General features: G+C 43.0%; 3 protein-coding genes across 15 annotated transcripts in view; 2 read left to right on the forward strand and 1 right to left on the reverse strand.

The window, feature by feature from the left end:
- Positions 1-4,711, forward strand: part of KASH5 (KASH domain containing 5) — a 58,783-nt gene extending 54,072 nt beyond the window's left edge. For 10 of the 12 annotated variants that reach the window (XM_075605541.1, XM_075605540.1, XM_075605539.1 and 7 more), the window contains 4 exons: positions 277-382; positions 755-804; positions 1,449-1,553; positions 2,369-4,711. In XM_075605541.1, the coding sequence (XP_075461656.1) occupies positions 277-382; positions 755-804; positions 1,449-1,553; positions 2,369-2,576 (469 nt within the window). In that variant the 3' untranslated portion in view covers positions 2,577-4,711. The remainder of the gene's footprint in view (positions 1-276; positions 383-754; positions 805-1,448; positions 1,554-2,368) is intronic. The other 2 variants (XM_075605546.1, XM_075605547.1) reach the window with 2 other exon arrangements.
- Positions 4,676-13,696, reverse strand: LOC142497568 (GTPase KRas-like). Its single transcript, XM_075605552.1, has 5 exons — positions 13,490-13,696; positions 6,441-6,567; positions 6,115-6,293; positions 5,361-5,520; positions 4,676-4,935 (listed from the first exon to the last, which is right to left on the reverse strand). Exons 2-5 carry the CDS (start codon positions 6,549-6,551, stop codon positions 4,825-4,827), a joined length of 561 nt encoding a protein of 186 aa, XP_075461667.1. The 5' UTR covers positions 6,552-6,567; positions 13,490-13,696; the 3' UTR covers positions 4,676-4,824.
- A 2,245-nt stretch (positions 13,697-15,941) lies between these two features.
- The window catches only part of LOC142497569 (galanin peptides-like), an 83,857-nt gene continuing 78,633 nt past the window's right edge, over positions 15,942-21,165 (forward strand). For both annotated transcript variants that reach the window (XM_075605559.1, XM_075605555.1), the window contains exon 1: positions 15,942-15,996. In XM_075605559.1, the coding sequence (XP_075461674.1) occupies positions 15,994-15,996 (3 nt within the window). In that variant the 5' untranslated portion in view covers positions 15,942-15,993. The remainder of the gene's footprint in view (positions 15,997-21,165) is intronic.

A 21,165-nucleotide genomic window follows, 5' to 3' on the forward strand; every position in this document is an offset into this window, starting at 1 on the left:
TCAATTCATTTCTCAAAGTGTCACTTTTATTACCAACATTGGGTCCATTTAGATTAGTCTCCTTGCTGCAAAACCCTGCGTGGGAGGGTTTCCTTTGATAAACGTGATGCCGTTGGCTGGTAACCCTTTTCGGAACTGTATGATTTCCAGGTAACTCAAATCCCTAGTGCTCTATATATTATAAACTCAGAGGTATGTGGTGAGATGTTTTTGGGAACTGATGTAGCATGGTGGTTTACACTTCCCTCCCCTCCCCTCCCCCCCCCTCAAACTCAGTGCAAAAGACAGTGAAGAAGGCATGGAAAAGGCTGAAAATGAGTCAGGGGACCACCTTTCTTTAGAAAGCAGAGCAGATGAGATCGATTATCAGCAAAACAGAAAGGTACAGAGCAAGTCAAAAACATCATTTGCTTTGCATAAATTACACTTTTTATTAAATTCTTTTTTAACCCTTAAATCTCTGATAGCCGAGCACCAACATTAAAAAAAAAAAAAACATCATAATGCAAAAATAAATCCAAAAAAGTATTTTCATTCCACCAGCTTTCTTGTTTGTTTGCTTAATGCTCGTTCTGCCTTATCCTAAGGCTCTTGAGTCCCTTTTATTATTGATCCCTTATACATTTAATAATTAAGAGTAAGAAATAATTTAAGATAACTGTGGAACATGAGCAGCCACCACGTCTTCACCAACTCTTGTTTAATTAAAATATTAGTACAGTTCTGCATTTTCCTACCTATTTCCCTCCCTAAGATAAGCCAGAATTGTCCTGGAAGTGCTACTGCAAGAGGACCAGCATATGGGTGAGTGTATTGCTGTTTAAAACATTTTTGCAAGTTGTGTAATCTTTTATTGAATGTAGAATGTATGGCAATTGTATAGGAGTTTGTAAAACCACATCACTTCTACAGTAAGTTTCCTAATTCTGTTCTGGGATATGATAACCTAATCTCCTTTTCACACTCCTTAAACAATTTTATTGTTATGTATTTTAATATAATTTTTGTATAAACTGTGAAAAGATACAATAACACTCAGTCCTGAAGAATATATTTTAGTGTCTTCTTTAATTGGCACTTGTTTCATGCATTATGTATAATTTTTAGTGAATTTGAATCCAATACTAAAATTACAAATCTATTACATCACACGTAGTATGTCCCGTGTGGCTGAGCGCCCTCGTCAATATCCCTTGCTGCTGCTGCACCATCTTTAAATGTGCCTCAACAGTGTTGAGAGGGTGCGCAGGACTCGGGACCTTTAAAGTAGGTGCTTGAGTGCGCATGTCAAAAAGTAAAGTGGTGAGGTGCCCGGCGTTTTCAGTTGGTGCCCCAGGCAAGTGCCTGGCCACACTGCCCCTTATCCAGCCCTGATTGTGCTACTGTTAATATTTGTAAGTCTGATATTGTACCTACTTAAAAGGCTATGTGAAAGACCAATTTCTCAGCAGAACCAACATGTCTTTACTGCCTGTGAATAATCAGCTGATTCCATTCAGAAGACACAACCTGACCCACCCCAGATACACCTTCTTTGGTGGCATGGTGCCACGGTAAGTTGTAGCTTAATTTTGGAAAAATCTAGATACCAGCTAGTTGTGAGAAGCTGTATAATTAGTGGCCAAATGAGTTCGGCTGGCAAGCATTGTAATATATTGTAAGTAGAGGATTAAAGGGGTCATCCCACATAGCAGGATATATATATATATATATATATATATATATATATATATATATATATATATATATATATATATATATATATATATATATTTTTTTTTTTAATGCATTGTATCAGTTGAATTATATTAGCTTAAAAGTAAATCGTTGTACCGGATTTGTAACATGTGAAAAATGAACATGCTTTGCTTTTCTCTGAGCCGGCTGGATTCAAACGTATCAGCTACTTATGTTTAACTGTTTGATCACTCACAAAACAGCTACATTCACTAAAGTTTGATCAATTAAAAAATATGCCATTATGAAATGCTGAATACCAGCAATATCCATTTCTGTAGTACCTGCTGCGAGAACTTTCTTCCACTGTGCAGCGTTAATAAATAAGTTGGTTGCAAAGCCGTTCTTGCAACTTAAGGTCTCAAAAGAGAAATATATATTAAAAAAAACAAAACACTTATCTTAAGGGCTGGTATGAACAGAGCTGGACGACACGAATGCAGGCAGTGCCACATTAAGCATACATGGTATGCTTTGTATGACCATATCTGAATGCGAAAATAGAGACAGGAAAATAAGTTAGGGTGTCTGTCCTTTCAATATAGTTTTGCATTGGGGGGGGCGGGGGGGGAGTGCACCTAATTATGACTATTTTTTGCCATATTCCTCACAACATTCCCATTGTCTTTAGGTTCCGTACAGATCAAGGTCACCCTTTGGAACAGTTCTGCATACAGCTCCGAGAGCACAGCTCAGTGCTAGGATTACTGCTGCTTATTGTTCTTCTTGGTACCCTTCTATTGTGCCCAATATGGTCAGGCGAGCACATCTGGACAGTTATGAAGGGAGTCATGTGGCCTCACATCCACCTGCGGTACCTGAAGCCCCCACCTTTTTAAATAACAAACCAGTCCTATATAGCACCATAAACCAGTGTTCACCAGGTGATAAACCCTATGCTTATGTACGTTATTGTAAATTGCAGGTAGTGTGTGTAATTCAAAACACCTAAATACTAGCATAAAACCTTACATATGGGATCTCGGAGATCAATTCTGCTTTAATATGTTACTTTTCTAGCATAATGGACTGCTTACATTTAAGTTTAAAATGTAGAAAAGGGTGTATTTTAGGCATGTAGGGTTGTTTGGCAGTGCCTGATGCAAAGTAAAATGGAACGTATCTCAGCTAACATTAGGTAGTAGCGAATACTACTGCAGCAGGTCATCTCTATTTGCCCACCACACTTTTCACCTATTCAGATGCAAGTTTACCGTCGCCTCAACTAGCCTAAGTGGCTTCCCTCCCCATAGCTCTTACAACCAATAGCTCTGGTATATCTGCTCGACACATGGGCCTGGTCTTCATTTCACCCCTAGGCTTTAAGCAAACCCTAAACCATAGTGGGAGAAAAAAAAAATGCAAGTCACGACAGATTATTAATTACTGCAATTATATATTTGACAGGTATAGCAGTAAATAAGATTTTAACAAGGGGGGTAATCAAATTCTATGGTTCTTTAGACATGAAATACCACCAAACTAACTACGCCATCTGAACAGCTAATACTTTGGAACAGATACATTTAATATGCCAGAGTGCGCTTTCCATAAGTTTAAGGACGCATTCCGTTTTTGAAACCAATTCAAAATTGTATGCTTGACTATTTTATAGAATCCCTACCATAGGTGCAAAATGATGGTCAATGACTCAGGGATTTAAGACCTAATGCAACCGCTTCCTACTTTTCAGAAATCACTGAAGGTACGATGACCACATGAGTCAAGAGATGCAACAATTCATATCATGAATGCCTTTAGGTCCCCAAGAAAAAGGTGGCATGCATTATGCATATCTTCGCGTATACTGGTGTGCGCTATTTATGCCCATTCACATTGTGTAATCGTCTTGCTTTTTAAGTTTGAAGGAGCAATCCAGGCAATATTATAAAACAGATTTTTTTTTTATGTCATTGGGTCATTGGCACCAGATAGCTATTTCGAGCTTAAGTTCGCCATTTTTTGTGCCAGGAACCCCTCTTTAAAATATATTTGCAATGGCAAGTACTGGTTCTCCCTCCATAGAACCTATTTTTGACAGTGGCAGCTAATAAGCCACAACTGATGACATTGCAGGTTCCTATTGGTCCGAGGGAACTGAGATATTTGAATGTCCATATTGCTTCTCCAAAAGGGAGCCCAGCCCCTGCAATTCTCAGTAGCCAGAAGTACCCTGGCACTAAAAACTGCACGGCTCAGCTCCCCCCTGTATTAAGTGTACGTACATATATATTTTAAATCCTAGGTGGGATTGCTGCTTTAAGGTTGTTTTAGGCATGATTGACAAGTCTTTTTTTTTTTTTTTTTTTTTTACTTCAATACAGTTTAGAAGCCAGCATTCCCTTAGCATTTCCAGTCAATTCCCACTACTATCCATACGAAAATGAAAAGGGCCCGAGCATTTCTAACAAAAGAAAAACAAAAAGTATGGTGGATATTTTTACCATTGTGCAAGAGACATCTTACATTCTTCTGTCAATTACAAAAGCATTTAAGAGTACACAAATAAATCATTCAGGCTGTGGGGATTTTTTTTTTTTACTTTGTTTATTTCTAGTATATTTCCCATTTTCAGACAATATCAATTAACTATTGTTTTTTCAACACACCCTTACACAAGTCCTAGAATTTCCTTTGTACTAGGGTTTTTAAAAATACTGATTTTTTCATCTTTGTTTTTGTATGCAAAAGGCATGGGAGATTTTCCTCAGCAACAGGGTTAACTTCTTTCCCGGAATTGGAGGGGGGAGAAAAAAAAAAAAAAAAAAAGCAGGGAAGGTTTTTACTGGTGTGACGTGGAAGAGAGGTACTGAGGGTATTGCAGGTGTCCTTTTGGATATAAAGTTTGTACATTGTTATATTACACAAGGTTTTTGACTTCAAAGAAAGTCTGAAGACCATTATTCCTCAGGTCTGGTTTATGTATTTTTCTTGGTTAAAAAAAAAAAAACTATTAAAAAAGGAGATAAGAGTTGATTTTTATGGCAATTATTTTCTTTCCACTGCATTACAAAAAGTCCACGCATTTTGCTTGCTTTGAGCTGGTGTGGCGTTCGCCCAGCTCCAACCCCAAGGATGGCATTCGCTTTACAGAAGAACACACTTCCGTTTGGATGATTTTTTCTTTTTCCCATTGCTGATCTTCTCTTTGTGTTTGCGGATTTCACGTACAAGAGTGTAGAAAGCATCCTCCACTCCCTTTGTGGAAAGAATACCAGCAAAAAGAAAAAAGGGGAAAGTACATGAGAACAGGGTCATATGTCAAAATCAATTGTAACTTTACAAGCTAAACCCCCTTCCAATAGGTTAATGGCAGCAACAGGATGTGAAAGCCCTTTCTGCTTAAGTATCCTTTTCCCTTTTGTAAAAACATTTAATTCCAAGTTCCCACATCAAGAGGGGTAGCACCCGTCACATTTCTGAGACCTTTTTAGCATTTGTCTACAATGTTCTGGCCAAACTAACCTCACATTCATAAATATTTCAAAAACATGTTTTAAAAAAAGGTTTATATAAAATTAGTTAGGAAGTTAATTTACATTTGGTTTGCAGCAATCATCACATACTCATCTGCCCTTTGTCCTGGAATCAGTCTACCCCTGTGTCATGATATTGGTACCAACCTGTCTAGTTTTGGCAGATGTCTCTATGAATGGAATCCCATAGCTTTTTGCCAGCTCCTGTGCCTGTTTTGTGTCCACTGTTCGTGATGGAAGGTCACATTTGTTACCAACTAATACCATCGGGACATCATCGGAATCTTTAACTCTGTTGATCTGCTCTCTGGAAGAATAAAAATGAGTAAGTTACATTTATGTAGTGGCAAATAAGAATAAAATAATAAAAAAATAAAAAAAAAAACTGAAGAAAAGCATAACTTCCAGTTCATTATACAAAACATCTATTTTATTTCAAATTTTTAAGTAAATAAACAGTATGAGATTGGGAACCGCCAAAGCAATGATGTTCAGGGTCTAGTTTTCCAAACTAACAATTACAGGGGGAAAAAAAAAGAAAATAAAGTATTGTCCTTTTCCGAGTTCACACTTGATTTGCTTTTATTTCATCTGAATACTTCAAAGCAAAATTACAGACAATTAATAAGAACGTTTCAGTTTGTTTTCTCATCTTAAAATAAAGGTAAATCTTAAAAAGCTCTTCTAAAAATAAAACACTGTTTAGAGATCTTTGAAAAACCTTAGAAAAATGGAGATACAAATGGCAGGTATGAAAGTGCTTCTCAGGGGTTTGAAATAATTATTCTACTGCACATGCTGTTCATCCAAAATGTTCACCAAGTGCTATGCAGATCCTCATTTTAAATCCAGGTCAAACAAAATGGCAGAATGGAAACTGAAACCAGAGTACACGTCTGACCTGTAATGATGCACATCCTCAAAGGACTTTGTGTTATTAATAGCAAAGACACATAAGAATCCTTCTCCAGTGCGCATGTATTGATCCCTCATGGCACTGTACTCCTCTTGACCTGCAGTGTCCAAAATGTCTAGGAGACATGTTTCACCATCTATAACAACCTGCTTCCTGTAAGAGTCCTGCAAAGATGGAATAGTAAGCAAGTAAGAAAGGGGGAATACCCCCCCACAGGAAAAATATGCTACTCTACCTTCCATCTCAATGTTACACGTGTAGCAACACTAACCTACAGTAGTGAGATATTGAGCAAGTGCCTCTATACTGACCTCTATGGTAGGGTCGTACTCATCCACAAAGTGGTTCTGGATGAGCTGGATGGTTAGCGCGCTCTTCCCCACGCCACCAGCACCGACCACCACAAGCTTGTATTCAGTCATTTCACCAGCACAGGGACTGCCGACATAAATGAGGATGAAAGAAAAATCTATTAAAAAAAGTTAAAGAACCATAAAACTACTCCATGTAAGAGGCAGTTATTTGCTACTTCGATGTTGAACTACTTTATTTGATGCCACGGTAATCAAAACAAGCATGAAGAATAATGTGCAAGCAAACTGTGTTTATATTTAGCCATCACGTGTCAGGGAATGTGTTGAAACAACCCCATGGAGTTCCAGTGCTTTAGATTCATATACTAGCACTAGCTTTAACTAAACAGGTGTGGGTAGAATAAGCAACAAAAAGTTGTGAAATAAAATTATCTAATTTTTATTGGCTAATGTTAATAAATAAAAACATTTTCAAAGTATAGAAATGTAAAGTCATTGTAGTCTTGGTTAATTGGGAGGCATGGAAGACAATTGGATACACATTGTAAGAGGAAGAACTAGTACTGTATGTCATTAAAACTCTAAATATTCAGGATTTCAAACAAGGGGAGCAAGAGGTAATGGACGTCCAAGCTGCAAACATTCTACTGACAAACATGCAATACATCGAGTAGAAAAACCTCAGAAAAAACAGCAAAATGCATGATCCCATGTACTGTAGATAAACCGTTTATGCAATGGCCAATTATCGCAAAGCAAGTAGTCTCACACAAGCAAATTGAAGAAGAATTCAATGGACTCTAACTTCATTCAAACCTGTTCAGTATTAATTATGTTCATGTCTACCTACCTGGTGTCACATTTTCCAGAACACTTGCTTTCTACTTAATCAGACAGTCTTCAATTTATGAAACAGAATTGGAAGCTATAGGCCAGTACTTCGCACAGAAACCAGGGGAAAAAAAACTCACACAGCAGGTTTCATGCACTACCGACACTCCCATTGTCTCCAAAACACTGAGACAGACACCCTCACAGGGTTCACATCTCAGAAAGAGGGAAAACCAGATGCTGATTTTAGGCGTGGGCCAAAACATGTGGCTCCTTATCCAAAATTATTTTGCTTCTTCAACATTGTTTAAGAAGAGCTGAAGTTGTAGGTTTGTTGCAGGCTATATACCCTTTAAGATGTATGCTTAAAAACATATGTACACTGTAGGAAGTTAATAATTGAATGATTAACGATCTGCACTTTCGCTTATGAAATCAGAAGGCAGTCATCTTTGGTTTGGCAATTCATGTGTGATGCTGGAAAGCTGACATGCATTAGTATCTCACTAATTACTCCGGTTTCTGCTTCTAATGAAACAGCACAAACCTGTCTTATTCCGGTCTAGGACTATAGAACATATCAGATGGAGACAGGGAAGACGACAGGTTTGTACTATAAAATCAAAAAAGAAACCAGGCAGGGGATCTCAATGAAATGCAGCCGTCCTTTGTCAGGGTATCCTAAATTAAATACGGACTACCAAGTAGAAAAATTCAGATCTCAATCATTTTATTGTAAACTTAATGTTGTATAGCTCTACTACTGTAGACTGACATTGTCCAGAATTGTACGCCTAGATTAAACTCAAACTATGGCTTATTCTTATTCGGAAAAATTGCTATACTTGATATGATGTGGGACAGTACTGACACAGGGTGTTAACACACATTCAAATCAAAATGGGCCTGTTCGAGTACGTTAACCTGTAATGGAGCTTGATGAATCTGGGGGGGGGGGGGGGGGGAAGTGCTTTAAAACAAATACCCACCCTCATATAGGGCTTAAACTGCACACCAGGTCCTTACTGTATGTTAGAAGAACATCCAGCATCCAATCCAGTTATATAAAAGGGATCAATAGAGTGATTGTATTAAAAGGGCATTCACCATTTTAACGTATACATTTACTGCATCATCCCTCGCACTAGTGGACGCAATAACTTTGGTTACATCTGTACATCACATTTGAGCTGTGTACTTTCCACCACAGAACCACAAATGTGGCTTTATGAACTTATACAAATTCTCATGAAAGAGGCTGGTGACCACTACAGCACTAGTGACATTTATATTGTCAGATGAGTCTGACACAACAGCCATCTAAACAAATACCTACCAGTTATCCCTCAAAGCAGCAGCTTATTATGAACACCTATATAATCACACAGTAACATGACTGCTGTTGATCCTGCCAAAAATAAATAAAATAAAAAAGTCTCCTTCAATGCACTCTGTATGCTATGCTCTTAAAGCTGCAGACCAAGCAATATCCCGCATGTGTTTAAAAAAAACAAAAACAGTTCTGTAGAGAAAATACTTGTAGCATTTTTTTTTTAAACTCTGAAATTACATTTATGTATTCTAATGTAACAAGCATTTTGTTTCTATAGCAACCATTTACAAAGTCACAACCCCTTTTTCTTCTAAAAGAGAATGGCACACGCCTTTTTGAGTGCACCCCCGAGCCGAATCTTCGCCGATCGATCCCAGGAGAACGGATTGATCAGCAACTTAGCTAATTACTTGTTGTGTGGATTGTATTGATGCACGTATTAAGGGGAAATTTTTTATTTTTTTAACGGCAGCTGCTGCTTTAAAGCTCGTTACAGGGTTATATCGTGTTCAACCCTCCAACCATATCAATAGCATCCGGTCACGACCGTGTGATTCACATGGTTGCGAGCCTGAAAGTCCAGTGACATTTGGGTGCTGCCGATCGTCCGGCAACATAAAGGTTAAGAATAAAGAGTCTGGGCTATGGTTTGAGACAATTCATCACGTTTACCACATCAATCCTACGACTATAAATGTTAAGCAGGTTTATGTTTTTGATGTGTTACGATTAGTGATGTACCGGGTACGCTAAAAATTCTCAGTACCCGGCGTTTTTTCAGCTACCCGGAAATTACCCAGACCCGGCAGCAGGGGGCTGAGACCAGCACCAGGTAATTTCAAGGCAGCTGGAAATAGTTAAACACCAACCTGCAGCCGGCAACGGAAGACCGGTGAGGAAGACCGCTGCGACATCTGTGACCAGCAGCAGAAGTCCTTGTGGCGGTGTCAGCAACCGAAGTTCTTGTTCATCCAGCGGGAACAGAGCACACAGCTGATGCCTGTGTGAGCCAGGAAAGCATGTGACCGGAGCAGGAGCGTTTCTATTGGACAGCCGGCTCCTCCCCAGCTGTCCAATAGGAACCCTCCTGCTTCGGTCACATGCTTCTCCGGGTCACCCAGGCATCAGCTGTGTGCTTTGTTCCTGCTGCTCCCGCCGGATGAACAAGGACTTCGGCTGCTGGTCCCAGAGGTTGACAGGGTCTTCCGTCTGGGTAACATGTTTCATTTTGCCTGGGTACCTGTTTAAAAATAAAAATTGACCCGTATAACACTAGTTACAATGGATATACAAATCTCTATTCGAATTTGGAAATGCCTTAGGCTGCGCTTATAATACCTGGCGACGGCGACACGACGTCGCTCCAAAACAAATACATTGAATCCATTGCATGCGCTTATAGTAGGCGCGACCAAAAATTCTGTAGTCCGTGTTTTGATTTTTTTTTTTTTTAGAGACAGTCGCCACATGTGACTGTCTCTAAACCGCCTATTGCACTCTGCCCTCCCCCTTGGTGACATTACTGGCCTTGTAGCTTGCAACGTCGCTCAAACTTGAAGTGCAACTTTCGCCAATGGGTGACGTCAACGCCACTATAAACGCGGCCTTAGACTGCAGATATACATTAGGATACAAGCTATTCCACTAAAATTGATTAAACACTTTTAAAAAACATTTTACATGGTGTAGCTTTAAAACAACTTGGTTAATGTATTTGTGCATATATTATTTTACTTTTCCACTACAAATCCTATTTCCCCTATTCAATATGCTGTAAAGCGATGTTAGTGCCATTTATTTGAATGGAGCTGAACTCTTCCTGATGGAGGAGGAAGACATCTACAGTATATTGAATTTAATGCGATAGATATAAAGAAGTATTTATAAGCAAATGTACATTTTCACGACCCCTTTGAAGAACAGGTGCTATATGTACGGTTACTAACATCTTTTATTGCTAAAGATGCATTGTTTCTTAGGCTGCGACCACGGTGATGCCGAGCGCGCAGGGACTCGAGCTCGGCGCTCATCTTTCTTGGGGGATTTGTGGCCAGCCAGTTGTGCGCTCGGGGGGGGGGCGCAGCCATGACATCAGAGAACTGGTTCAAGCGCGCACTCTGCATCACCGTGGGTGCAGCCTAAGGCTGCGTCCATAGAAGGACAAACAGCGCTGAGGCGTGCGGACGCTCCGCGCTGAGCCCCTGCATCCTCAATGAGGCGTGCGGAGGCTTTGGATTTTTCAGCCGAGCGCCAAGCTGTTTTTCAGCGCACTGTCAGCTGAAAACATCCAATCAGCCTTAAGCAGCGTCAACGTCACAGCCCCGTGACGTCGGCGCCGTGACATTGACGTCAGTGCGTCGCGGGCGATTGGCCCAGCGTCGTCACTGCCCCGCCTCCAACCACCTCCCCCGACTCCCTTCGCGCACGCTAGTTCGCCTGCAAGTCCGTGGAATCGCGCTGACTTAAGCAGACGAGCCTCAGCGTTACCGCGCATCCGCTCTCCTCACCCCTCTATGGCCCGGGCCTAAGGCTGAGGCCCCAGTACCTCTGCTGCACGCGCGCGAGACTGGTGGCGCGTGCAGCCGATTCCCCGGTCTGCAGTGAGCTGCAGGAAGAGAGACCGGGGGGGGGAGAGGGGGGAGGAGGGGGCGCGTGGCGGGAGTGGCCATGACGTCACCCGGCAGGTTCGCCCTCATTGGCTGAACCGCTGGGGGGCGTGGCTTAGCACTCCGTCGCGAGTCCTGCTCTCAATTCTATTGAGAGCAGGAGCAACTCTCGCCACAGCGCTGTGGCCCCCCCTCGCAGCGGGCCCGGCGCCATTGACTGCGGGCGCTGCAGTAGCCAGCGGGGACCAGGCCTAAGGCTGGGGCCATGGTGCCTTCTCCCATGCAGAGGCTGAGGGAAAGCAAGTGCTTTCCCTGTCCATGCTAGAGGGGCGTTCCTAGTGACGTTACTGAGCTGGTTCGCCCTCATTGGACGAACCGCTCATGTGACCCGTCTGTCGCACTGAGAAATCAGTTTAACTGATTTCTCACACAACGCACGCCCCCTCCGGCTTCCCCATGGACGCAAACACTGCTTTAAGGCAGTCCGTTTGCCCAGCGTGCAGGGTCTGCGGCACCATGTCCGAGGTCTAATGTCTCTACTCGAGTCACACTGAATGTGCATTTGCCTTTCATTACCCAGAATCATTGGCTGCAGTGGAAGCATAGTATACTAAGAGATAATGTATGTATATCTTGAATTATATAGCACTCACAGTGTACTCAGCACTTTACAAGAGACAAATAACAGTACAGGGAATTATAATACAGTAAGTGCAACAAAATCAGACAATAGGAAAGGAAATCCCTGCCCCAGAGAGCTTACAGTCTTAAGTGGTATGTTGGGAGACGAGACAGCAGGTGAAGGAAGCAGTAGGTGGCAGTCTTTGGCCACAAGTCCAGGCTATTGAAATGCTTCATTTAGTAGGCGAGTTTTAAGATTTGTCTTAAAGGTGGGGCGAGAGGGTGCTTGGCGTATACGGAGTGTTAGAGCATTCCACAGGTAAGGCCGCGTCCATGGATAGTGCAGCGTGCCTCCGCCCGTAAGAGGCGCACTTACGCTCGGCACTGACCCCCTACAGCCGCAATGAGAGAGGCTTTAGTAGGGGATCGCCTACGCTTCTGCAAGCGCGCGGAAGCATCGGTCTTAGGAAAATTTAACATTTTCCCGCTTGCCGGAGCGCAGGGACGGTCACGTGAGCGGTTCGACCAATGAGGGCGAACCAGCTCCGTGACGTCACTGGCCCGTCCGCCGACACGCCCCCGGACGGCGCGCTGTCTAAGGCCAGGGAAAGCACCGCTTTCCCTCAGCGAGCCTCCGCCCGCAAGCGGTATCCATGGACGAAGCCTACGACAGTGAGGGAGAAAGGTAGAAGGTGAAAGGGGTGGAGAGGAGACCGTTATGGATAGAGCACGGGCATAAAGAGACCAAAGCGCATATGTAGGAAAAAGCAGATGAGTGGAGAGCCATGAAGGCAAGAACAACGTTTGTAGGTGATCTGAAATTTGATGGGAAGCCAGGAGAAGGGTTTGAGGAGATGAGCAGAGACTTTTGGGAGAAAGTGAAATTCTAGCAGCAAATGGGGAAATGTAGGGTTGTAGCCCTGTGAATGTGCTCATAAGTAGCATTTTTATTTTAGGTACCATAAAACTGATGAATACCATTTTAAATAAAAATAAAAAAAGTAATTGACATAGAAGCCTATAGGTAATAGGAATGCTAAATTGTGAGAAGCATGCTAAGGACACAATGTAATCTCAAATCAATTGACATTTTTAAACCAGTACATCGAAATGTTTCTGATGTTATATAGTCCCATAAAATACTGTTATACTGCTAGTTTTACTTGAACAAAATCCTGATCTACCAGTTTGTTTAATAGTATATATTCGATTTTTATTAACATGGTTTACAAACTATAGGGAAACGTCTGACTAACTATTACAGAACCCAAGACAAGATCCAGGCAAAACCTCAGCCCCTCCCTACACCTGATACAAAAACTTCAGCTGTACCTGATGCTACCACTAACACCACTCACTGGTCTCTATTAATGAAACCCGAATTAACCAAACGGTGACTGATCACTGTTGAGACAACGCGGTGGGTCTTAATGATCACTTATGGGTCCAGTTCCTGATGATTAGCACCAGACATAAACTCAACGACTTGTCACCTACACAGGGCCAATCCCTGACAAGTGGGTCCTCACTGGTTAAGTGAATAGGGGAGGGGGTGCTTGGTTACGGTGTGTGGGAAGAGAGAGACCAGATCCTGCAGCAGTTAATTAGGGGAGGGGTGCAGAGTATTTACAGCTGGTGAGGGAGGAGGCTCTTACCCGGCTGGTAACGGCTATCGGAGTTTCTGGGGCCTGTCTCTGCCTTGCGGTTTCCCGGATCCAGGCTTCCTGGCCGCCGCTGGGTGTCCCCCGGGGGGGTCACAGCTCCTCAGGCACTCCCATTCTGCAGCATTGTATCTGTCCTCCCGCAGCGCTGACACCAGGGAGCCGGAAGTGCCCACACGCACTGTTCAGCTTCTTCCTGTTGGTCGGTAACCAATCAGCAGCCGGTGTTCGGCGCAGAGAACGCGGGATTGACGGCGTCGAGTCCCGCCCACCAGCACCTCCCTGTGTGCTATGTACACAAGTTATTACACAGCCTGCCGGGCACATGCAGGAAGTGCAGCGCAAGCGCTGCTGGCGCACTACAGCTCTATGTAGCTGCTTGTATTTAATTTTCACTGCTTGCTCATAACTTAAGAGTATTGTGTATCTCTTCCATTGTAATAACTTTTGATGTAAAACAATTCTATGGGGGATGGGGCTAAATGTTGTATTCTGAGTTTTGTTTGGTTTTGATTTTATTCCATTTGCGTATAATGCAAATACAACAAGAATATCAGGAAATGCAGCGGTATGGTGCTGCATTCCCAGGCGGAGGAAGTTGCATGATAAAAGTTCAGTTACATGTGTCCCTCACCACGGGGAAGCTGTCCGGTGTTTTCTGCAAGTATTCAATTGTGTTGCTGCTAGTGCAAATGTATTAACTTGACCACTGCTCTGGCAGCGAAAGGATTAATGAAAACCCTTCTTTTCCACGTTTAAATGTTGACAGAAATCACACGAAAAAATATCTCTTAAACCAGCAAACAATGCTACTTGATTAGAAGAACAAACACTATTACACATAGGCTATAAAGCTAATGGTTACAACAGGTCTGCATAGCAGCAGGTGGGATTTGTATAGCTCTGGCACGATGCACATTATGACCGCTAACCTGATACACAAGTGATACGTGCTGGATAGTATTAACTCTAATCAGTGCATTAGAACTAATCCTAGTTACCAACTCACAATTTTCCTGAGACTTCTTGAAAAATGCACAGGCATAGCCTGCAATTCCTGTTGTCTCCAGTGTAGCAGGGAAGGAACAAGGAGCAAGAGACCTTTATGTTGGAAAGGGACAGGGAGCAGAGACATTTATGTTACACAGGGACAGGGAGCAGATACATTTATGTTACAGAGGGGCAATCGTATCAAGAATTAGGTTACAGAAACCTTTGGAGAGGTGATGGGCTTTGCAGAAATTGAAGGTGCAATATACAGTACATACTGAGTAAATGATACCATTAAGAATAAAGGAGTGAGTGGTCTTTCTTACCCAAAAAGCATGCTCCTTTAAACATCTACCTTTAGACACACCCTTTCATTTAGTCTAAACTATTACTTGTGGTTTTGGTGCATGAGGAAAAAAGAGGGTTCTATATAATAGGTGGAAGCAGCTGACGCCCATTTCATTCTGTCCTTGGTTATTTGTGGCGAAAAAATTAAGATACTTAAATCCAGAAAATAAAGTCCATGGATTAGTCCCAATTAGTAATATTGGTCAGTCTGCCATAGTTAGCTGGACGTTAATAGATTAATCCTTAGGCTCCAATCATTTGTAGTTAGCTGGTAATTAATGTTTTAATCCACTGGGGCAAAAGAGATCCAACAAGGGAGCCTGATCCAGCTGCTGCTTAGAGACACAGTCTTGAAAAGGCATCTTAAAAGAAATAAAGAACAACACAGGCAGCTGCAGTGTAAAACCTTTTAAGCAGTACAAGTGAAGATGGATTAAAAATACTTACAGAATAAAATTAAAGCACTCGTTCGAGAATGAGTATGTGGCGGAGGTATGTTAGGTTAGTGCTGATTTCGTTTATTATTTTTCCTTTCTCTCAGACCATACAAATTCACGCAGCTTTTCTTTTGTACATTTTATTTGCATCTATTCGACACATTTCACTAACCAATTTTTAGAGATATGGATACCAATTAAACCAATCACAAAGTGACATCGATCCCAATTTAAAAAAAAACAAACAGCTTTAATTGATCGTGACAAATTATGGAAAGATGAAATTAACAAATGGTGGGAATATATATTGTTTCAAGAAAATCCAGATAAAGAATGGATACCACAACAGTTAAGAATAATTAAAGAATCCACTTTTAATGATGATAAATTCAATCAGGATGTGTGCTCATCCCCAGCAGACAGAATGACGCGATTGGAGGCGGGACCACATCAGCCATTTAATAATAAAAAAAAAAGAAAGTGTTTGTGATTGGCTGGCATAGTACACGTGACGCGGCTGCTGTTTGAAATTACAACTTCAGTTGTCTCCTTCAAGTGCAGGGGTGTCAACGCTGTACTTTGCCGCCGGGTGTCGTTTTCAGTTTGAAAACTCCCACACACCAAAGCGAAAGAGTGGCGAATGTGCGTGCGCACGCCTCATTGCATCCTGTCTGAACTCAGCCTTAAAAAAGAAAAAGTAAGGGAAGCGCAGTCAAACGGGTAATGGTATGAACACCTTTATGATGATAAAACAATAGATTAAAAAACAATAACCAATGATAATGATAATCATAAAAATGTACTGAAATATAAAAGTCAATGTGATATATTGCACTGGTGAAAGGTAATTGTAGCAAGTTGCTGCTAGATGAGAGTCAGAGGGGTAACAACAGGATAGTGAATAATCCTGGTTAGAGATCACAGTCCTACGACCAGATGAATGGCACCAGATGGTACACAGATCGTGGGAGGATTTGATGTTCAGGGGTGCCGATAGTGAGCCAATGCTCAGTGTGCTCACCCAACCTCCGCTGTTTGCTAAGAAAGGCCAGATGGTTCCTCCGAAACTCCTCCTCCGGTCGGGATGTTGGTGACTGTCTGTGCACTCACACTCACCCACCCAGTCACTCACTCAAACCCACCCAGTCACTCACCCAGTCACTCACCCACCCAGTCACTCACTCACTCACCCAGTCACTCTCACACACCCAGTCACTCACTCACCCACCAGTCCCTCACCCATCCAGTCCTTCACCCAGTCACTCACCCACCCAGCCACTCACCCACTCACCCACCCAGTCGGTCAAGTCGGTCACCCACCCAGTCGGTCACCCACCCAGTCGATCAACCACCCAGTCGGTCAACCACCCAGTCGGTCACCCACCCAGTCGGTCACCCACCCAGTCAGTCAAGTGTCGGTCATCCAGTCACCCACCCAGTCAGTCACCCTGTCACCCACCCACCAAGTCACCAAAGTCAGTCACCCACCCAGTCACTCACCCACCCAGTCACTCACCCATCCAGTCACTCATCCACCCAGTCACTCACCCACCCACCCAGTCACCCACCCACCCAGTCACCCACCGACCCAGTCGGTCACCCACCCACCCAGTCGGTCACCCACCCACCCAGTCGGTCACCCACCCACCTAGTCGGTCACCCAACCACCCAGTCGGTCAAGTGTCGGTCACACAGTCACCCACCCAGTCGGTCACCCAGTCACCCACCAAGTCACCAACCCAGTCAAGTCACCCACCCAGTCATGTCAAGTCACCCACCCAGTCACCCACCCAACCCAGTCACTGACCCACCCAGTCACCGAACCCAGTCATCCACCCAGAAAAAGTCACCCAGTCACCGACCCACCCACCGACCCAAAGTTACCCACCCAGTCACTGACCCACCCACCCACTCAGTCAAGTGTCACCCACCCACTCAGTCACCCATCCACCCACCCACACGCTCAGTCAACTCAGTCACCCACCTAGCTGTCAAGGGGGGGAAGGCCAACCCTGTCGCCCGCCCACCCAAATTTACATCCCGGGCAACGCCGGGTATATCAGCTAGTCTTCTATAAGGTAGGGAGCGATGAGTTGTAGAGGCCAGCGACAGGATGTTCAATACGTCTAGTGTTTCCACGCTTCGTATTTGTTGTCCTGCCATTGGGTTCTTGGCTAAATTTCCAGTTCTGTGGCCACGGGAACCAACACTCCCCATTGTTCATCCGGGCTTGTGACCGGCATTGGCTGGGTTTAGATGTAGTGAGTGTTGTGATTGTAGTGAGTGTATGTAGGGGGATATTATTTTATGGGTTTTAGGCACTTCTCGGCCGGGTTGGGACTATATTTTCCCTATCCGTGTATTTTTTACACCATCCACTACTCCCAGATGTTTCTTTCTTTTTGTTCATCTATTCACCATTGGAATTCACCTCAGGAGTTTTAGATACTGTGACTAGTCCCAGGATAGCGGGCAGCTTTCTTTCTGATTTAAGAAGAAATAAGCAGTGAAAAGTCATTTTAAGACCGATACAGCGTGCAGCACGATTCACTAAGCAGTGATAACACTGCAGTATCACTCTTAAAAGGCATTTTTCAGGAAAAAAAAAAAGTCAGTGGAAAAAAAATCGTCCGATCAGGCAAAAAACACCAAACGCGCCGTTTCTTGCCAGACAGCGGGATTCACTAAACAGTGATAAGTGTATCGTACTTAAAAAACACAGCATTTCTTTTCACCAGCTAAAGGCTGGTGCAAAAGAGATGCAGATTGTGAGAAAATCATTGTTTACATTTTTTTCAGCACAGCATTGATACTACAGGCCGGCTGGTGTCCCCGGGTGATCCCTGCGGGTGTCTGTGTGCCTTCGGGTGATCCCCGCGGTTTTATGTGGGCCTTCGGGTGATCCCAGCGGGAGTCCGGGGCCCTTGGCTGATCCCCGGAGTCCAGGGCCCTCGGGCGATCCCCGCGGGAGTCCGGGGGTCCCCGCTGGCCTGCGGTACCAACCTGATTGGTTGTTGTAGACCATGTAGACCACTCTCTTTATATGACGTCAGATCCTTTCCCCAAAAAACTCTGTCACACGGTCTACTTCAGCCAATCAGATTGGGGATATAGTTCCCACAATCTGATTGGCTCAAGTACCATGTGACGGAAGCCATGTTGCTTTTGGTGACGTCATGTTAAAGGGAAAGGAAGCACAGCCACTCTGATTGGCTGGCTTCATTTCCTCTACATGACGTTACAAAAAAACAAAAACAAGGCACATGGTTTATACTGGCTAATCAGATGGCGTGTGAACCATTTGCCTCAAATGTGACGTCATAGGCCTATAAAAGCCTTTGCAGCCTCATTTGACAGCAAGAAGCTGAGGAGGGAGGACCTCCTCCACCAATAGAAGGACAAGGGTGTGCTGGATGAAGATGAAGGAGAAGATACAGAAGAAGATGAAGAAGAAGGTAGAAGACCCCGAAAGACTCCCAAATGGATTACAAATTTAAAAGAAAGAAGAAAAGGATTTGGGATTATTTTTCATATGGCCAGTTCCTGTTTGAGTGCGGTGTCCCCAGAAATCAGAGGGTGAAGACCTCTAAAGGTAAGGAAAAAAATTGAATGTATGTTATTTTTATTTTACAGGTATTTTTAATTTAATTTGAATTGTGATTGCATTTTTTTTTTGCCCACATTCATTGCTTATGTATTTATGTATGGCCCTTTACGGCTATACATACATACAGTAAGAAGCAATGGTTGTTTTGGCAAATGCTTGCTTGTATGTATTTTACATTTATATTGGTTCTTTGGTTTTTTTTTAATGATATTTATTTTCTGTTTGGATTTTGTGTGCTGGCATTTTTGGTGGTGTTTTAAATGGTTTATTTCTGGCTTTTGATTTGTGTTTATTTTTTAATGTTCACACAGATACCCAGCGTGCTCTCAGAAACCCCCCAAATTACCACAATTCCACTCTGGGAAGAAGGCTCCCTTGGCTGAAACGCGTTGAGTGTCCACTCTAGGCAGCTATTCATTATTTTGTTGGCGTGAATCTTGGTGCTTATCCTGTGGACTGTATGACTTATTTCCACACATCCTGGAGTTTAACTCTGTGGGACTGACTCCATCATCACTATATGGCAGCCGAGTATCATTTTCTCTGCTATCTGGAGTCATTATCTCCTATGGAACCCTTACTCTAGGTTGTTTCATATGTGCAAACAGCACTGGCTTTTTGTGATTCTACAGCCATGTGTCTTACTTGCTTTTGTGCAGCCACCACAGGCATTGTATGCATCTTTTTTGGATTTTGATATTTTGTATTGCTGTTCAGGGTTTGAGTCTTTGTTTCATTTTGTCTCCCCTGTGCCTCCCCCTTGGTTTAAGTTATTATTTTTCTTATGTACATCATTTTTGTATATAGGTTTATTTATGCCATACCTTTCTTTATGGCCTTAGCTTAGTTATCTACTTTTTTAGCTTAGGTCTTTACCAGGTTTTTTTTTAAATATTCAGCTTTCTTTGTGTCGCTTTATATAGTTATCAGGCTCATTGTGCACACACATTTTTTGCTTTTGATTTATTTTTCAGCATGTAGACGGACGTTCACAGAGGTACACAATTGGAGACTTTTGTAAGGTGAAATTATAACAAGGCTTTATTGTGCCTTTTCCTTTTCATCAGGAAACCATTCAAACACAGGGGGGGGGGGGGAGGACAAAGCTTCTATTCACTTGGGAGTATTTCTAGTGAAATACTATGGAATTAATTCACAACTCCCTTAGATAAGCATGTCTCCCAACCCCAAAACATATAGCATAAAATAAGCAGATATAAGAAGTCTCTTAAGAATGAAAGTGTTATCTGTTCCTTGGAGGGAAAATCTTCTCTGGTTCAGCTCCCTTCCCTCAGGGTGTGTCAGCATTCAGGTTTAGAAGTTTTCCTTGTGTCTTGTAAGCAGCTCTGCTGTTTCTTCTGGCAGGGCTCAAGACTGTTGTGAGAGTCAAAGACAATCTCTGCTCTCTATCCCGAGTTCAGCTCAGGTATGAGCTAAGGAGACACCCTTCCTGTCTCAACAGACAGGCTTTTGTAAGCAATCTAAATCAGGCAGGTAGTGTTTATTAATTGACTACCAGCAGTTAACCACCACACTGCTAGATTAAAGGCACATTACTTGAACAGGGATTACTCCCCTGTTACATACCTCCCCTGTTTGTGGGAAGCTCGGGCTTGCCACGGCCAAAGCCCATCCTTCCACTCTCATTCTATATATCTCTGTGACTTGAATGAGAGTGGATGGAGGAAGAGAACCCTCAGTCCTGCTGGGATTGGAGCCCTTTCTCCAGTTTATTCGTGTCTCCTCCTGAAGGTGCTTGAGATCAGCACCCCTCAGTCGCTCGAGGAGGACTTTTTCCAAGTATAGTCTTTTTTCTATGTGCGCGGTCATGAGATTTCCCTCGCGTCGGGTGCTCGTCTTATTGTAGGCATACTGTATGGCAGCTGTTGCAGAGCGTTTAAAAACAGCCCTTTGAGTTTTCCGCTCTTGAAGCTGTCTCTCTGCCCTTTTCCCACTCAATGGGGTTGCTAGTTCAGCCCCTTTGAGATTAAGTTGCAATTCCACACCCACTTCCAGAGAATGTCCCATCTTTTCAGCTTCATCAGCTAAGGATTCTTCTGGTTTTAATTCAGCACGTGTACCTTCTTTTGTTGCCTGCTGGGTGGCTGAAGGTTTTGCTAGTGCTTGTTTAGGTGGTTCAAATTTTGCAACCTTGTCTTTCAGATGAGCGGTATTCCCAGCTCTCACTGTACCCTTGTCTTCATGGGTTTTTGAGGCTGTGGGATACTGACGCTTAGTCAGGGTCAATACTTGTCCTTGTAGGACTGTAATCTCATCCACGAGAGATC

The sequence above is a fragment of the Ascaphus truei genome, chromosome 6, assembly GCF_040206685.1.
Source record: "Ascaphus truei isolate aAscTru1 chromosome 6, aAscTru1.hap1, whole genome shotgun sequence".
Classification (NCBI taxonomy): Eukaryota; Metazoa; Chordata; class Amphibia; order Anura; family Ascaphidae; genus Ascaphus; species Ascaphus truei.

What these genes read in the sequence shown, in the direction of transcription:
- LOC142497568 (XM_075605552.1), bottom strand. Translation starts at nt 6,551, where the DNA reads ATGACTGAATACAAGCTTGTGGTGGTCGGTGCTGGTGGCGTGGGGAAG. An exon ending in GAGGATGTGCATCATTACAG is followed by an intron (nt 5,521 to 6,114) that starts GTCAGACGTGTA and finishes TTATTCTTCCAG; the next exon opens with AGAGCAGATCAACAGAGTTA. An exon ending in CATCTGCCAAAACTAGACAG is followed by an intron (nt 4,936 to 5,360) that starts GTTGGTACCAAT and finishes CTTTCCACAAAG; the next exon opens with GGAGTGGAGGATGCTTTCTA.